The following is an 18,896-nucleotide window of genomic DNA, read 5'->3' on the forward strand; positions in this document are numbered from 1 at the left end:
GAATAGATGGAACAGATGCAAATGGATGATTTCATAAAGTCTCAAAAATCTCTGGAATGAAAGCAATGAGAATTTATAGCCGTCTGGCCTAAGTGAAGCAAAAGTGCACATGAAGAAGAAATCAAACTCAATAATCAAGGGACAGAAGTTTTTTCAAAGCCTTTGCTTCCTCACCTATCAAGTGAGGACAAATACTACGCATGCCTATACTTCATAAAGTTTATTGTGAATACAAATTCAATAATGAAAGTAAAGAACCTTATATCGTGTAAGGTACACATTAGGCAATTGTAACTACTCTCACAGCTACAGCTACTTCTAGAATCTTCAGTGATCTACACAGGAAGGTTAAAGGACCAATTAAATTTACCTCTGCATCCTCCCGAAGGGGGTTGGGTAAACTAAAGCTTCTAAAAGAAGCAAGTACTGTCATCTGTTTTGTTTGGCATGCAAAAAAGGATGATTTTTACATTTTCATGAAGTTGGGAAAAAGTCAAAAGAATCATATTTTGTTTCATATGAAAAATTCACAGAAATTCAAATTCCTGTCCACAAAGATCATTCATTTATGAATGGTTTTTTTGCACTTCAATGGCAAACTTAAGTGGTTGCAACAGAGCTCATGTGGTACCCAATGCCCAAAACATTTACTATCTGCCCCTTTGCAGAAAAAGTTTGCCAATCCTGGCTAGAATCTAGACTATAGCAATTATTCAGAAACTAAAAGTTAATGCATGACTATTTGCTTTCAGTTAGCCATGGTTAACCTGACAGATTTTTAGATAGTTTTTCAAAAGTAATTGTCTGATTTGTAAACATAAAAATCTCCATTTCTTTTCCTTCCTACAATCGCATACTACTACATTTCCACTAATTAGACAAGTTACAAACCATCTCACCTTAAACACTACTTTTAAGTTCAAATATCACTATTAAAAAATATTCAGGGGCCGGCATTGTGGCGTAGGGGTAAAGCCACTGCCTGTAGCACCAGCAACCCATATGGGCACAAGTCCAAGCTCCAGCTATTACATTTCCCATATAGCTCCCTGCTAATGTGCAAGGGAAAGCAACAGAAAATGGCTCACGTCCTTGGACCCCTGCATCCACGTGGGAGATGCAGATGAAGCTCCTGGCTCGGGGCTTCAGCCTGACCCAGCCTTGTCCATTTGAGGAGTAAAACAGCAGATGGAAGACCTTTCTCTCTCTTTGCCTCTGCCTCTCCTTCTTTGTAACTCTTTCAAATAAATAAATAAATCTTAAAAAAAAAAAAAGACAGAAAATATATTTAATAATAAAAAAGAATGTGGGGGCTGGCACTGTGGCATAGCGGGTAAAGCCACTGCCTACAGTGCCGGCATCCCATGTGGGCGCTGGTTCAAGTCCCCGCTGCTCCACTCCCAATCCAGCTCTCTGCTATAGCCTGCGAAAGCAGTGGAATATGGCTCAAGTCCTTGGGAGACCACGTGGGAGACCCAGAAGAAGCTCCTGGCTTCGGATTGGTGCAGCTCCAACCGTTGTGGCCATCTGGGGAGTGAACCAGAGGATGGAAGACCTCTCTCTCTCTCTCTCTCTCTCTCTCTCTCTGCCTCTCCTTCTCTCTCTGTATAACTCCGACTTTGAAGTAAAAAATAAATCTTAAAAAAAAAAAATGTGAAAAAATAAAATCCTTACTACAAACATGTATTTACTTGAAGAAGTACAAAATAAAAACTGGAATCAATGGTAAAATTCAACATCAAAAGGAACAGCAAACTAAGTTACATCTGATGTACTGATCCACCAAGCTAACTTTTCTTTGGGAAAAAGGAAAGACTGACATAAATTAAGCTTTGGAAATTACCACATGAGGAAAATACAGTTATATTACAAGAAAGAACTAAAAGAAAATGGAGTACATGCTTAAACTACATACTACTAGATAAGAGAGAAATCACAGTAATAGAAATCATAACGAGTAGAACAAACACAGTTGAAGGCACTGATGGGAAATGCAAAGCAAAGGAAAAAAGTATGCTAACAATATGATTAGAGGGAAAAGATAAACTGTGAAATTATTCTTCTCCTCGCCTTCCTTCCCCAAAAGGTCATTTGCTTTTGAAAAAACATTCTACAGAAAATATTCCATGATATCATTATGTATTTATGAAGACTCTGCTGCACAGGTAAATGATGCCTGCAAGATTAGAGGAGCAAAAGAAACAAAAATTGTATTTGGAGAATATATACATCCTGATAGTTTAGATAAACCTGCAAAAAGATTAAATTACAAAGCAAGATAAAAGCAAGGCACATTAAAAACTCTGTCAGCAGAGAGAAAGGGAGGTGGTAGAATTGAAACTTGAAGACAGATAAATGTAAAGTTTGAAATACCAGGAGATAAAGATAGAAAAGGAGTTAAATAGGTATGAGTGAAAACAAAGTAGCATTAATGAATTTACAATTTGACAAGTAGCAAAAATCATAAATGCATCCTACCTAGAATAATTATGCTATTTTCAATAGTAATCCAGCATCAGAGATAACAAGGAGTTGGACAGACTGAAATATAGAAACTGTCAGAGCTGATGGAACAAAAAGTCAAATGGTTAAAGCTTGCCAGTTTATCACTAAGGGTGAGAATGAAATTACTGACAATAAATTCCCATCTGTAGAAAGCAGAATGGGGGCTGGCACTGTGGCACAGCAGGTTAAGCCACCACCTGTGATACTGGCATCCCATATAAACACTGGTTCCAGTCCCAGCTACTCCACTTCTGGATCCAGTCCCCTTCTAATGCACCTGGGAAAGCAGCAGAAAATGGCTCAAGTACTTGGGCCCCTGTCACTCACGTGGGAGACCTGGATAGAGTTCCTTGCTCCTGGCTTCAGCCTCGCCTAGCCCCAGCTATTGCAGTCATTTGGGGAGTGAACCAGCAAATGGAAGTTTTTTCTCTTTCTCTCTCTCTCTCTCTTTCTCTCTCTCACCCCCACTAGTCCCCGAATGTCTTTCAAGTAAACAAATAAATTAAAAACAAAGAGAGAGGGAGAAAACAGAGAAGCCAGGAGGGAACCGTCAAATTAGAAAAACAGGCAAAAATTGAGAGACTAATTACACTCAAAAATAAATATGTGCATTTAAGAGGCAAATAACTTAGAGGAATATATCAATGGCATATGCTTTATGGTTGGGTAATAATGGTTTAAAGACAATGGCAGAATTAAAAGATAAAATCTAAATACATTTTCTATTCTTAAAACATGGAAAAAGAACTCACCCAACAAATTACCAACATATTAAGACCATGACAGAGGACAAAATCCGTATTAAACCTGGAGTTTTACCCAGCTGAGGTCAAATCGTTATTTCAAGATTCCAAAAAGAAATACTCAAAGGATTCAGAAATTAACAATACCTAAAATGTTTCTCAAATATCCACACTGAAATTTATATAAGATAGACATGATTTTTTTTTTTTTTTTTGACAGGCAGAGTGGACAGTGAGAGAGAGAGACAGAGAGAAAGGTCTTCCTTTGCCGTTGGTTCACCCTCCAATGGCCGCCACGGCCGGCGCGCTGCGGCCAGTGCACCGTGCTGATCCGATGGCAGGAGCCAGGAGCCAGGTGCTTTTCCTGGTCTCCCTTGGGGTGCAGGGCCTAAGCACCTGGGCCATCCTCCACTGCACTCCCTGGCCACAGCAGAGAGCTGGCCTGGAAGAGGGGCAACCGGGACAGAATCCGGCGCCCCGACCGGGACTAGAACCCGGTGTGCCGGCGCCGCAAGGCGGAGGATTAGCCTAGTGAGCCACGGCGCCGGCCTGATAGACATGATTTTCTACCTTCAGTAGGCCACTCATACAAAGGTACCAGCATTAAACAGAAATGCTGGTAACAGAATATAGGATTTCCAGTTCAATCAGATTTGGATTATTAATTTGAATAGATTGGTTGTATCATATCAAAGTAGAAATGGCATGAATTGACAAGGAAATTGCTTCATTATGTAGTACTACCCTACATTAAATTGAGATTTTGCTTATGAAACTATTTTCTAGCCAGATTATAGCTTAGGAAAGAAAACAACTCAGCTTCATTTATCTCCACACAGTTTTAACTAGTCACATGCCTTTTGGAAAAGCCTCTTGGTAAAATGTAAGTACTTACTAATATCATCTTCATGATAAATGACAGAGTGAAATGGCAGAGTTCGGTCTTTAATATATCTCTCTGCAGGCTCAATATAAAATGTGCCACCTCGAGTCTGGATGAATCCTTCAAATCTTCCATCAATAACAGACCCATGACTAAAACTCCCTTCTTCACCTATTAATAGAAGAAATAAATTCTTGAACATTCAATTTGTACACGAATGTTAAATTCATTTTCTTTTAAAAAGTCATTCTTATGTATTCTTTAAAAATATCCTGAATACAAAATTTACTGGGGAAAATAATTTTCACATAAAATATATCAGACTAAATTTGAAATGTGGACAGCAAATAATATGTAATTACAACAAATATAATTATTAATCACAACAATGAAAAATTATCTTATTGACAATCATATTCCTAGCACTTAGTACTGTGCCTACCAAGTATACAGTAGTCACCCAATGAATAAATGTTAAAATTACTTAAACTCAGAAAAAGGCAAGCAAACCCTAACTCTGCCTTTCAAATAAATAACTCTTTAAAAATTAATAAATCCAAGTGTCTTTTGAAAATTCTTCCTTAATTACCATAAGAATAAAGATTCTTTCCCCTCGGATATACAGTACATAAGTCTTTGGCTTCCTTGCCACCATAAGGTTTCATGAATTTTAAAATAGGAAACTGTCAAATATTTCATAAGCAATTTGAACAAAAGTGTACCATTTTAAGATACAGGCCCAAGTTTTGTAATATTGTCCCATCAACTATACTTCTGTAGCAAAAAAAAAGGGGGGGGGAGTTCTTTTTATTCTTATTGTAATCACAAAGAAAATAATAGCATCAAAATCAAATGATATATAGAGATGGGAATTAGGGAGAGGAGGTTTTAAAAGGTCAATTACCTGTTAAAAGTCTCTCATTAAAATAAAAATTAAGCTTTCCATAATTTCTAAGTTGTAGATTAACATTAATTAATTAGTTGGCTCCAAATTAACCATGAAGCAAAGCTAAAAGTCCAAGACACTGATACTGAAACATTTTTATCTGCAAATTCATCTACAGTTGTCTTGATCATCACCTAGCAAAAAAGGGCAAAGACTACTAAGTTATTTGCCCAGCAAGATAAGTAAACAAGAATATATAAGATAAAATACTGTGTCTGACATTAACAACACTTTTCTTTGGTTATGAAGTCTAAGAGTGAGAACAGCTTTTCATTTAATAACTAGACTTAATCTCCAAGTGAAAAATGCCTCATTTATCTTGCATAATTAAAAAATAAGGACCATTTCTTTAAGTATTTAATTTTTCATAATGTTACAATGTTCAGTGGGAATCTCTCAAATATAAAAATGAAATTTCAAACATTTTGATTTTGCCTTGATAGCTGATTAATGCTTGAGTACTAATTTGCAAAGTTGTAACACAATGACACATTTTCCCTCTCAATACCCCCAGAAGATGTTAATTTTATTTCAGTTCTTTTACAAATTTTCTAATTGTTTCTGTTCTCCCCAAACCACTGACAGGTATAAATTTCTAATGCAAAAGTGTGCCACACATACCCCTCAGTATCTTTTTCATACAGTATAGAGATTTGTTAGAATTGTGAACGAAAGCAAGAAAGATTCTAGGGAAGGGAGCCCTGAGAAGATTTTTCTATGAATGACTTTTGTCCCATTATTTCTGTCTCTTAAAATTACCTTTACAGTTTCCATTTAGAGTCTTCCTGTTTTCTCATGAAACACAGGAAAGTTACTGCTCATTTCTTGCAGAAAATTGTAGAAGCTGTTAAAATTTTTTAAAACTCTACCATTTGAAGGTACTGAGAGAAGCCAGACTGTATAATTCACTATTAAATATACATGTAAAGAAAGGTCTAAAGATTACTTCATCTTCCAAAGACCATTGCCCTTCAGGATTCATTCAGTCTCCTCAGGATTTATACCATTTTTTTTCCAAAGTATTTGCTTGCACTTCAAAATATTTATTTCCTTATGCAGGAAAAAAATCAAAGAGTTCAGCAAAGGTTCAACTTACCATAAATATGTCCAGTGTAAATATGAGAGGTATCATAATCAAGTACTTTATTTGATGTTTCTACTTTAAAGTCATCACTGAAAAGGGAGGTGTCTCTCTTCATGCGCAGGTTGAAATGTCTTTAAAACAGGATGGGGAGGGAGAAGAAAATTAAAATTAAACGGATCCAAAATTTTAAACAATTCTTTTTATTTAATATGCACTGTGATACTCAATTTGTCTATTTGGGAAACATACTGAAGATGATTTTCTTATAAAAATTCAACTCTAAAACCCAATCTAATACATATGGTATGACTCAATTTTATGTAATTTAGATTATATTTAAAAACAAATGCCTACTGTCTGATTCCTACAGTAAAAAGAACTTGGAGATAATGACAAGCTTCCTGACCTATTTACTATTATTCATCTCTATCTGTCTCTCCTCTAGCAATTGTGCAGCTTTGCTATTTTCCTGTACTTCCCCCAACTCATGATAACACACAGTGGGGTGGGCAATTGCTAGAGCAGTTAAGATACTTCTTAGGACACTTGATGGCATATCACAGTGCCTGAGTTCCAATTTCAATTCCACTTCTGATTCCAGCTTCCTGCTTAATGGGTACCCTAAGAGGTAGCAGATAAAGGCTCAAGTACTTGACCCAGACTGAGTTGTGGGGTCCCAGCCTCAGCCCATCCCCACATCTGGCTGTTGTGGGCATTTAGGGAGTGAACCAGCAAATGAAAGGTATCTCTCACTAAACCAATCTTTCTCTCATTCTCTTCCTTTTAAATAAATAAAACTTTTTAAAAGAGGACAATACACAGGAAAGAGGCATGAATATTAAATTTTTAACATGCAGGTTAAGTGTGTATGTTCTTTTTTTATGCATACGTACATACACAGACACACACAGACACACAAAACCTTTGAACTGCTTTATTTTTCCTTGGGGTTTCCAGTTTTTGCATATTATACTAGTTTCCTCAATTTAATCTGGGAGTCCCAAAAGATCATGCTATTAGCTCAAATCATAATCATTTTAACTGTCCTTTATAAGAGAGAGAAAAAAATTGAAACATTCAAGGGAAATTAAATAAAGATTAATAGCAAAAGTCATCATTAATCTTTAAGATACGACAATAATCTAGGGTTTAGAATTAAACTTGGAATCAGTTCTTAAGCCTAATATTTACTAGCTCAGGACTCCTGTCTGTGAAATAAAGACAATACATTCTAATTATCTTATAAAAGGAGTAAGATTATAATGACATTAATTAGCACAGTACCTAGCACACTGGGGATGTACATCACTACAAAAAAAGGTAAACAAAGAACATTTCCCAGTAAAAGTACAAAGGAAATCCACTGCAAAAAAAATAGGAATATTTATGGGAAAATGGCAGGGCGAAGTAGTTACTTATCAATAGTCACCTTGAATGTAAATGGCCTCATCTCTCCAGTTAAAAGACACAGACTGGCTGAATGGATGAAAAAGAAAACCCATTAATTTGCAGCCTACAAGAAACGCATCTCAACAACAAAAATGCATGCAGACTGAAAGTGAAAAGATGGAAAAAGATATTCTATGTTAACAGAAACCAAAAAAGAGCTGGTGTAGCCAACCTAATATCAGACAAAATAGATTTTAACACAAAAACTGTTAAAAGAGACAAAGAAGAACACTATATAATGATTAAGGGATGAATTCAACAGGAAGATATGACTATTTTATGTGTATATGCACCTAATTACAGGGCAACTGGTATTTAAAAGAAATGTTAAGGTATCTACAAGGAAACATAACTTCATATACAATAGTAATGGGGGATTTCAATACCCCACTTTCAGCAATGGACAGATCAACCAGACAGAAAATCAGCAAGGAAACATCAGAGTCAATCAACACTATAGACCAAATGGACCTAACAGATATTTACAGAACTTTTCATCCTACAGTTGCAGAATACACATTCTTCTCACCTGAGCATGGAACCTTATCTAGGATTCACCACATGCTAGGCCATAAAACAAGTCTCAGCAAATTCAAAAACATTGAAATCATACCATGCATTTTCTCAGACCACAATGCAATGAAGCTGAAAATCAGCAACTCAGGAATCTCTAGGGAGACTGAACAACATGCTCCTGAACAAACAGTGCGTCACAGAATAAAAAAATTTCTAGAAACAAATGAAGACGACAACACAACATACCAAAAGTTACAGGATACAGCAAAAGCAGTGTTAAGGACACCAAATAAATGAGCTATCAATGCATCTCAAGGATCTAAAAAAACTACAGCAAACCAAACCCAAAACTAGTAGGACAAAAGAAATAATTAAAATTAGATAAGAAATCAACAAAATTCAAACAAAAAAAAAAAAACGCAAAAGATCAGCAAAATGAAGAGCTGGTTTTTTTTGAAAAAATAAACAAAATTGACACACCACTGGCATTACTAACTAAAAAAGGAAAGAGAAGACCCAAATCAATAAGAGATGAAAAAGAAAATCTAACAACAGACACCATAGAAACAGAAAAGAAACATGAAAAATTACTACAAAGAGATGGATGCCAACAAACTGGGAAACCTGTTAGAAATGGATAGATTCCTGGACACATACAACCCACCTAAATTGACCCATAAAGACACAAAAACCTAAACAGACCCATTGCCAAGAAAAAACTGATTCAGTAATAAAGGCCCTCTCAACAAAGAAAAGCCCAGGATCAGATGGCTTCACTGCTGAATGTAGTCTATCAGACATTCAAAGAATAACTTACTCCAATTCTTCTCAAGTTATTCAAAACAATTGAAAGGGAGGGAATCCTCCTAAATTCTTTATATGAAGTCAGTATCACCTTAATTCCTAAACCTAAAAAAGATACAATAGAGAAAGAACTACAGACCAATTTCCCTTATGAACATAGATGCAAAAAACCTCAACAAAATTCTGGCCAATCGAATCTAACAACACATCAGAAAAATCATTCATCTGGACCAAGTGGGATTTATTCCTGGTATGCAAGGATGGTTCAACATGCACAAATCAATCAATATGATACATCACATTAACAAACTGAAGAACAAAAAACATATGATTATCTCAATAGATGTAGAGAAAGCATTTGATAAAATACAACAGCATTTCATGATGAAAACTATAAGCAAACTGGGTATAGAAGGAAAATTTCTCAAAACAATCAAGGCAGTTTGACAAACCCACAGCCAGCATCCTACTGAATGGGGGAAAGTTGGAAGCATTCCCACTGAGATCTGAAACAAGGCAAGGATGGTTTTACCAATGCTATTCAGTATAGTCCTGGAAGTTTTAGCCAGAGACATTAGAAAAGAAAAAGAAATCAAAGGGATTCCAATTGGGAGTGAGGAGTCAAACTATCCCTTTTTGCAGGTGATAAGATTCTATATATAGGGGATCCAAAAGACTCGACCAAGAGCCTACTGGAACTCATATAAAGCAGCAGGATATAAAGTCAATACACAAAAATCAACAGCCTTTGTATACACAGACAATGCCATGGCTGAAAAAGAACTTCTAAGATCAATCCCATTCACAATAGCTACAAAAAAAAATTCAAATAACTTGGAATTTAACCAAGGATGTCAAAGATCTCTATGATGAGAATTACAAAACATTAAAGAAATAGAAGAGATACAAAATACTGGAAAAAATCTTTCATGTAATGGAATTGGAGGAATCAGTATCATCAAAATGTCCATTTTATGAAAGCAATTTAAGATTCAATGCAATAGCAATCAAAATACCAAAGACATTCTTCTCAGATCTAGAAAAGATGATGCTGAAATTCATATGGAAACACAGAAGACCCTGAATAGCTAAAGCAATCTTATACAACAAAAACAAAGCTGGAGGCATCACAATACCAGATTTCAAGACATACTACAAGGTAATTATAATCAAAACAGCCTAGCACTGGTACAAAAACAGATGGATAGACCAATGGAACAGAATAAACACCAGAAATCAATTCAGGCATCTACAACCAACTTATATTTGACCAAGAAGCTAAAACCAATCCCTGGAGCCAGGACAGTCTCTTTAACAAATGGTGCTGGGTAAACTGGATTTCCACATGCAGGAGTATGAAACAGGACCCCTACCTTACACCTTACACGAAAATCCATTCAAAATGTATTAAAGACCCAAATCTACCACCTGATACCATCAAATGATTAGCAAACAGAGCAGAAATCCTACAAGACACTGGCACAGGCAAAGAGTACTGGGAAAAGATCCCAGAAGCACAATCAAAGCCAAAATCAACAGAAGGGATTACATCACACTGAGAACCTTCTGTACTGCAAAAGAAGTACTCTGGAAAGTGAAGAGGCAACCAACAGAATGGGAGAGATTATTTGCAAACAATGCAACTGATCAAGGATTAATAACCAGAATATATAAAGAGATCAAGAAACTCCACAACAACAAAACAAACAGCCCAGTGAAGAAATGGGCCAAAGACTTAAACAGACATTTTTCAAAAGAAGAAATTCAAATGGCCAACAGACACGTGAAAAGATGCTCAGGATCACTAGCCCTCAGGGAAATGTAAATCAAAACCACAATGAGATTCCACCTCACCCTAGTTAGAAAGGCTTTCATACAGAAATCAACAAACAACAAAGGATGTGGGGAAAAAAGGTACCCTAATTCACTGTTGGTGGGAATGTAAACTAGTAATACCACTATGGAAATCAGTTTGCAGATACCTCAGAAATCTGAATATAGACCTACCATCTTATTCACAAAGAGTCAGTTTCAGTAACACCCAAGTTCATGCTAATGAAGTGACTTAGGGAGTAGACAAGAGAAAGCCTCAGGATAAAGCTGGGCACCAGAAAGTCCAAATGATTAATGTGAATGGAATGGGAGAGGGAACGGGAGTTGGGAGGGTTGCGGGTGGGAGGGAAGTTATGGGGTGGAAAAAGCCATTGTAATCCATAAGCTGTACTTTGGAAATTTATATTTACTAAATAAAAGTTAAAAAAAAAATAACAACAACAACAACAAAAGAAAAGAATATTAGCCCTACAGAAAAGCGGCAGATACAGGGAGAGATACTGGAGATAAAACTTGATAACAACTCTAAAACAATGAGATTTTATGAGCTTCTACAGTTGGTAAATACATGGAGGTGCTGGGGTCAGCACTGTGGCGCAGTGAGTAAAGCCACCACCTGAAGTCTGGCATCACATATGGGTGCCAGTTAGAGTCCCAGCTGCTCCTCTTCCAATCCAGTTCTCTGCTATGACCTAGGAAAGCAGTAGAAGATGGCCCAAGTCCCTGGACCCCTGGACCCATGTGGGAAACCCAGAGGAAGCTCCAGGCTTCTTGCTTCAGATCAGTCCAGCTCCTGCCGTTGCAGACATCCGGGGAGTGAACCAGCGGATGAAAGATTTTTCTCTATCTCTGCCTCTCTGTAACTCTGCCTTTCAAATAAATAAATCTTTAAAAAATAATAATAATATACAGAGGTGCTGAGAGGGTGGTGAGCCCAGGGAGCGCATGGAAGATCTATGCCCTACCCTGCATACCTTCTCCTATGCATCTCTTCCAGTAGGTTGTTCCTAAGCTGCAAAACTTATAATAAACTGGCTAGACTAAGTAAACTATTTTCCTGAGTTCTGTGAGTCACTGCAGCAAATTATCTAACCTTAGGAGGTAGTCATGGGACTCCCCAGTTTATAATGTGTTGGTCAGAAGTATGGGTGGCTGCAGACTTGTGATTGATGTCTGAACCGGGAAATGATTTGTGGGGCTATGCTCTGAAGCTATGAAGTCTGCAATAACTCTGGATAGTTAAACAGAACTGTTAACAGCTAATTAGTACCTAGAGAATCAAAGGATTAGTTTTTACTGCTGGAAAACACTCCAGAAAGATAATACATAGCAATACTGTTCATAATAATAAATGATTAGGAACAACTGAACTAGCTAAGTAAATTATGGTAGATCCAGCGTACACTCCAAAGCTAATAAAAGAACATTTACTTATAATGAAATCAAAGATCTTAAGTCAGGCAGGCATATGGCATAGCAGCTAAGGAGCCACTTTTAGAATACTCTGCATGCCATATCAGAATGTCTGAGTTCCAATTCCAGCTCCAGCTCCAGATTCTTGCTGATGCATACCCTTGGTGGCAGTAGGCCAAGTACTTCGATCCCTACCACCCACATGGAAGACCAGAATTGAGGTCTGGGCTCCAGGCATTGATATGGCCTAACCACAGCTGTTGCGAACATCTGGGGAGTGAACCAATGAACAAGAGCTCTATCTCTCAAATAATGTTTAAATAAAGATACTTTTGCTGCCAATCATGGTGGAGAAACCATCTTATCACCCTAAAAATCCACTTTTTCAATTATTTGTATGAAACTACTGTTTTCAGACAGTAACAGGCAATAATCAGGGAAGGATGAAGGATTGTGGTCTCTAAAACAAGAGAAACTGAACAAGGTGAACCCTATGATTGCTCCAGCTTCCTACCTGCAGGAACTTTCTAGACTAGAACTTAAGAAGGAAGAAACCCACGAACAGCACAGCCATCTCACTAAGTTGCAGAGACAGGGGAGGTATCTAGATTTTGTGGGCAACGAATTAGAAAAGAAGACGCAACACTGAGAAGCTGCTTCAAAAATCTGTACTGGAATTTACTTTTTTTTTTTTTTTTTTTTTTTGTGGTTGAATACTAAAACACATGCATAAAGGTAAGCCAAAGAACAACTGTCCAGGACCTGTCAGTTGACCACATGCTCCATCTTGCAAAGAATAAAGAAACAATCAAGTTCCAATCAAGGGGCCGGTGCTGTGGCATAGCGGGTAAAGCCGACGCCTGCGATGCCGGCATCCCGTATGGGCACTGGTTCGAGAACAGGCTGCTTCACTTCTGATCTTGCTCTCTGCTATAGCCTGGGAAAGCAGCAGAAAATGACTCAAGTCTTTGGGCTCCTGCAACCACATGGGAAAGAAACTCAGAAGAAGATCCTGAATCCTGACTCCAGATTGGCGCAGCTAGGGCCGTTGCAACCATTTGGGAAGTGAACCAGTGGATGGAAGACTTCCTCTCTCTTTCTCCCCCCACACCCCCTCTGTAAATCTGCCTTTCAAATAAATAAATAAATCTTTTTTATTTTTTAATTTCCAATCAAGCACAGAAAAGGACTTTATCTGACATTTAACAGAGAACCCAGAGAGGCCATTCCTTAGCAGCACAGACAAACCAGTCCTAGAATAAACGCTTCTTTAGACAAAACTTAAAATCAAGTCTCAAGGGGTTAGTGTTGTGGCACAAGTTAGGCAGTCACTTAGGGCACCCACCATCTCATCAGAGAGAGCCTAGTTTAAGTTCTGGCTTCTCCACTAAGAGTTTAGCTTCCTGTTAATGTGCCTGGAAGGCAGTAGATATGACCCAGCTACCTCTGTTCCTGCCACTCATGGGGAAGACCCAGATGGAGTTCCTCACTTCTGGCTTCAACTTGCTCTCAAAAGGGCCTAACAGATATAAAAGTTAAATATCTGGTGAAAAAAAAATAGCAAAAATCTCCAACTTTTTAAAAAATCCAAATAGTTAATAAACCATGATACATTCATATTGTGCAGAAGAATTCAGTAATAAAAAGGAATAAACTAATCTCTATGAACCTCAAGAAAATAATGTTGAGTTGAAAAAGCCAGTCTCTAAATTTATATTGAAATGCAAATGATATAGAATAACAATTCAAGGGGCCAGCACTGTGGCACGGTGGGTTAACGTCCTGGCCTGAAGTGCCCACATCCCATATGGGCGCCAGTTCGAGTCTCAGCTGCTCCACTTCCGATCCAGCTCTCCGCTATGGCCTGGGAAAGCAGTAGAAGATAGCCCAAGTCCTTGGGGCCCCTGTACCTGTGTGGGAGAACCAGAAGAAGCTCCTGGCTCCTGGCTTCAGATAGGCGCAGCTCCATCTGTTGCGGCCAACTGGGAAGTGAACCAGCGGATGGAAGACCTCTCTCTCTCTCCCTCTCTCTGCCTCTCCTCTCTCTGTGTAACTCTGACTTGCAAATAAATAAATAAAATACTAAGCCTTGGGGATGGATCCTGACTTCAGCTTGGCCCAGCCCTGGCTGTAAGGGGCATTTGTGGAATAAACCAGAGGATAAGAGATCTGTCTCTCTTCCTCAGTCTGTTTTTCTTTAAAAAAAAAAAAAAATTCAAGAAACAAGAAAGCTAGAAGATCTATATCTGATTTTAAGACTTATTATTTCAGTTATCAATGTTGTGCACTGTTGCACTCATCCTTCAGCAAAATCTGTGCCAGTTTTGATTGGTAATTCCCTGTTGACCACTGTTGGCTTACTAACTGCAGACCAGCACTGACCCAATGGAAAAGTCTTCTGCTAAAAGTCCTCTCTGCTATGCCCTTACCAATAATCTATCAATCCAGACTTTAAAGAAAGGGCCCCAAGCTTATACTGAAATTTACATTTTTCAAAGCTTATATAAAAAGTGTTTCTTAACCTTACAGTAATAGTGCAAAGAGGCATGATGAACATTTTTATCAAAGGGTCTGACTCAAGATCTTAAGACTAGAGTTAGGACTGAGATTCCAGTATCTGGTTGCTGCATATAAATGCCTGTCAAGCATATGATGAACAAAGTCAAGCGAATACAGTATACTGAGTATTGTAGTCTTTTTTTTTTTTTTTTTTTTTTTTTTTTTTTTTTTTTTTTGACAGGCAGAGTGGACAGTGAGAGAGAGAGAGACAGAGAGAGAAAGGTCTTCCTTTGCCGTTGGTTCACCCTCCAATGGCCGCCGCTGCAGCCGGCGCACCGCGCTGATCCTGGCAGGAGCCAGGAGCCAGGTGCTTTTCCTGGTCTCCCATGGGGTGCAGGGCCCAAGCACCTGGGCCATCCTCCACTGCACTCCCTGGCCATAGCAGAGAGCTGGCCTGGAAGAGGGGCAACCGGGACAGAATCCGGCGCCCCAACCGGGACTAGAATCCGGTGTGCCGGCGCCGCAAGGTGGAGGATTAGCCTATTGAGCCACGGCGCCGGCCTTATTGTAGTCTTATGTATTATTATCAGTCTACCCCAAGTCATCTTTTAAAATCTTAACAAATTCAAGTAAGATATACAAATGGAAATATTACCTCACTTGACAGTTATTGGTAATTTGTGCTTTGCAACAATATCTTATTTTCCTTTATTTCTTTAATAAATTCTCTTTATTAATGCTTGAGCCACTTCCAAGTCTATGGTTAAATTCTGTCCTTTATACCAATGCTTCTTTCAGCAAAGTTGATTCTTTTTATTATTATATATTAAACTTTTATGAAGGGTAAACTTTAGATTTCTTTCAAGAAAGCAAGCTGTCCCATATAAAAAATTATTTGCACTGAGAATGTTTTCCTACTCTTACATTTAACTACTGCACTGATTTTTTATTATTATTATTATTTATTCAAAAGGCAGAGTTACAGAGGAGGAGAGACAGAGACAGAGAGAGTGGGAGGGAGAGAGAAAGAGAGAGAAAGAGAAAGAGAAATAGATATTCCATCTGCTGGTGCACTCCTCAAATGGCCACAATAGGCAAGACTGGCAAGGCTGAAGTCAGGAACCCAGAGCTTGTTCCAGGTCTCCCATATGGGTTCGGAGGCCCAAGCACTTGAGCCATCTCCTGCTGCTTTCCCAGGTGCATTAGCAGGGAACTGGATCAGAAGTGGAGCAGCTAGGTCTCGAACAGGCACGCTATGGATATTTAACTTGCTATACCACAACACCAGCCCCCACTGCATTGATTTTATAGGTCAATGGCTCTTGATTACAACCATTCCATTATAATTCTTTTTTGCTTTTCCTCAGTGACATTATGGTAAAGTTATAAGAATGGATTGAAGTTACAGGGGGTGCAATATTGGTTAACAAACTATACTTTGGAAAAATACACCAAAGAGACATTGATTCCCAGTCTCAGCACTCTGAATATGCAGTTGTACCAATTAATTATAGTTGGGTCTCCTCATCAGGCCCGAGAAAAGCATTCTACAACCAACAGCAGAGGCACTGGAACCATCTCTGCTGTGGAGGAACATGGTAAATTATGTTAGGGTAAGATTCCCTAAGTTTCCTGGAAGGTCATGTACCTTCTACATCTTCCTATAAAGAGGAACCTCTCTTCTCATTAGAACAGTTAAAACATAAAGTTGTCTTTTCGTATAAAATTGCTATATTAATTAAAAATAGTATAGCTCTGATTCTCAGAGGAAAACAGCAACAGAAAAAGGGACATCCCCTGAAGTTAAGCCAAAATAAGTCAAACAGCCTCAACTACTTAAGTACCTTGGCTATACAGACGGGAAGCCTGATGACAAATATCAAATTTACAGAAAAGTTACCTAGTTTACTTCTACTACTATATTTAGGGAGAATAAAGTCTTTTTTTTTTTTTTTTCAAATTATCTTACAGAAGCTCAGTATTTAAAAGCAAAGGGAGGAGGATAAACTAGAAAAACAAGCCTGATGAGGAAAAAAGGGCAGAGGCAGACCAATGCAACCTACATTGGGCAGTACCAGCGGCAACCTCCACAGAAATTGAGGCAACCACCCACACTTCCAGGCTTAAGTGATAGCCCTGTGGTAAATAAATTTTGCTTCAAGTAGGCAAAAATACATAAACAAGAACCCACAAAAGTTCCCAAGGAAGACAAAAGTGAAACTAAGACATGTACCACAATTAGTAACTTTATCCTGTGTAAGAAAGACAAACAGAACAACACTGAGTTTCTCATATAAAGGAGAGCTAATGGGAACAAACTGCCATGATAGCATGATTACAAATTTTATACACAAGACTATAAAGAAGTAAATTTATCTACTGAAGAGGTAAAAAATGGTTTCTGTAAATATTTCTCAACTTCATGCAACTATGCAATAAAATATTTGGCAAGTAAAATACTGTACATAAGACACTGAAAAAAATGACAGAATTTAAGACTAGAGGAAGATTTCAATTATTCAGGTATATAACATAGATGAAATATCTAAAATCATAAAGATCACCTAAATTTACTAATTTCACACATTAAAGGAGGCTGATGTTACCAATATCACACAAATAAAATCAGACTTTGAAAATAAACCGAGGTCTTCAATTTAGTCAAACACCAGTGGTTCCACCACATCAAACTACAGCTCCAACTTACGATACACAGGTCGATTACCCCTTAGCCAAACTGTGTGGGACCAGAATTGCCTTGTATTTCTGAAACTTTTATATTTGAGAATATCTCCATTGCCTTTACTGGCTGCATAACCCTAGTCTGAAAATCTGAAATGCTCTAAAGCATCTTGAACTTCAGATCAGGAAAGTTCAAACCACTGAGGTGACCTCCAGAATGGCAAAATACAAGACATCTTCCAGTTAAAAGACAAAATAAAGTTCTGGGGGCCAGTATTGTAGTATGGTGGGTAAAGCTGTTGCCTGTGACATGGGCATCCCAAATGTTGGAGACCCAGCTGCTCCACTTGTGATTCAGTTCTCTGCTATGGCTTGGGAAAGCAGCAGGAAACGGCCCTAGTGCTGAGGTTCCTGCACATATGTGGGAGATCTGGAAGAAACTCCTGGCTCCTAGCTTTGTGTTGCAGCCACCTGGGGAGTGAACCAGCAGATTGAAGATTTCTTTCTCTGTGTCTCCGTCTCTCTCTGTAACTCTGCCTTTCAAATAAAGTTATGACTTTTAAAGTATAATTAATGGGTTTAAATCTAAAAGAATAATCTATTTAAAAAAGAATTGGAGGGGCCATGCTGTGGCATAGTGAGTAAAGTCCCCAACCTGCAATGTCGGCATCCCATCTGGGCGCCAGGTTCAAGTCCCAGCTCCTCCACTTCTGATCCAGATCTCTGCTATGGCTGAGGAAAGCAATAGAATATGGCTAAGTGCTTGGGCCCCTGCACCTGCATGGGAGACCCAGATAAAGCTCCTGGCTCCTGGTTTCGAATCGGCCCCAATCCGGCTGTTGTGGCCATGTGGGGAGAAAACCAGCGGATGGAAGACTTATCTCTCTCTCTCTCCCTCACTGTAAATCTTTCAAATTAATTAATTAATTAAAAAGAATTGGAAAAGAGAGCAAATTAGTAAAACTGGAAAGCCAGCATTGTGGCACAGGTGGTTAAACCACTGCCTGCAATGCCTACAGCCCATATGAGCACAGGTTAAAGACTCAGCTGCTCCAGCTCCCAGCTAATGTGCCCAGGAAGGCAGCAGAAGGTGGTCCAAGTGTTCAGGCCCCTGCCACCCATGTGTGAGACCCAGATGAAGATTCTGGCTCCTGGCTTCAGCCTAGCCCAGCCCAAGTCATTGCAGCCATTTTGGGAATGAACCAGCAGATGGAACAAAATCAATCTCTCCCTACCCCCTTTCAAGTAAATAAATCTTTTTTTTTTTTTTTTTTTTAAAGAGAAGTGGGGCTGGCCTTGTGGCATAAAAGATAAAGCTGCCACCTAGGATCCGAGCATCCCATATGGGACCTGGTTCCTGCACTGGCTGCTCTACTTCCAATCCAGCTCCCACCTAATGGCCTAGGAAAAGCAGCAGAAGATGACCCAAGTGTTTGGGCCCCTGCCACCAATGTGGAAGACTCAGATAAAGCTCCTGGCTCCTGGCTTTGGCTTGGCCCAGCACCAGCCATCTGTGGAATGGACTAGCAGATAAAAGAT

The 18,896-nt window shown here is 38.6% G+C and overlaps 1 protein-coding gene across 2 annotated transcripts in view; it reads right to left on the reverse strand.

Moving 5' to 3' along the window:
- The window catches only part of ADAM10 (ADAM metallopeptidase domain 10), a 155,326-nt gene that overhangs the window by 95,178 nt on the left and 41,252 nt on the right, over positions 1-18,896 (reverse strand). For both annotated transcript variants that reach the window (XM_051821954.2, XM_002718210.5), the window contains 2 exons: positions 6,174-6,292; positions 4,144-4,302 (listed from right to left, as the gene is read on the reverse strand). In XM_051821954.2, coding sequence (XP_051677914.1) covers positions 4,144-4,302; positions 6,174-6,292 — 278 coding nt within the window. The remainder of the gene's footprint in view (positions 1-4,143; positions 4,303-6,173; positions 6,293-18,896) is intronic.

Source organism: Oryctolagus cuniculus, chromosome 12, assembly GCF_964237555.1.
Source record: "Oryctolagus cuniculus chromosome 12, mOryCun1.1, whole genome shotgun sequence".
In the NCBI taxonomy this organism is placed as follows: Eukaryota; Metazoa; Chordata; class Mammalia; order Lagomorpha; family Leporidae; genus Oryctolagus; species Oryctolagus cuniculus.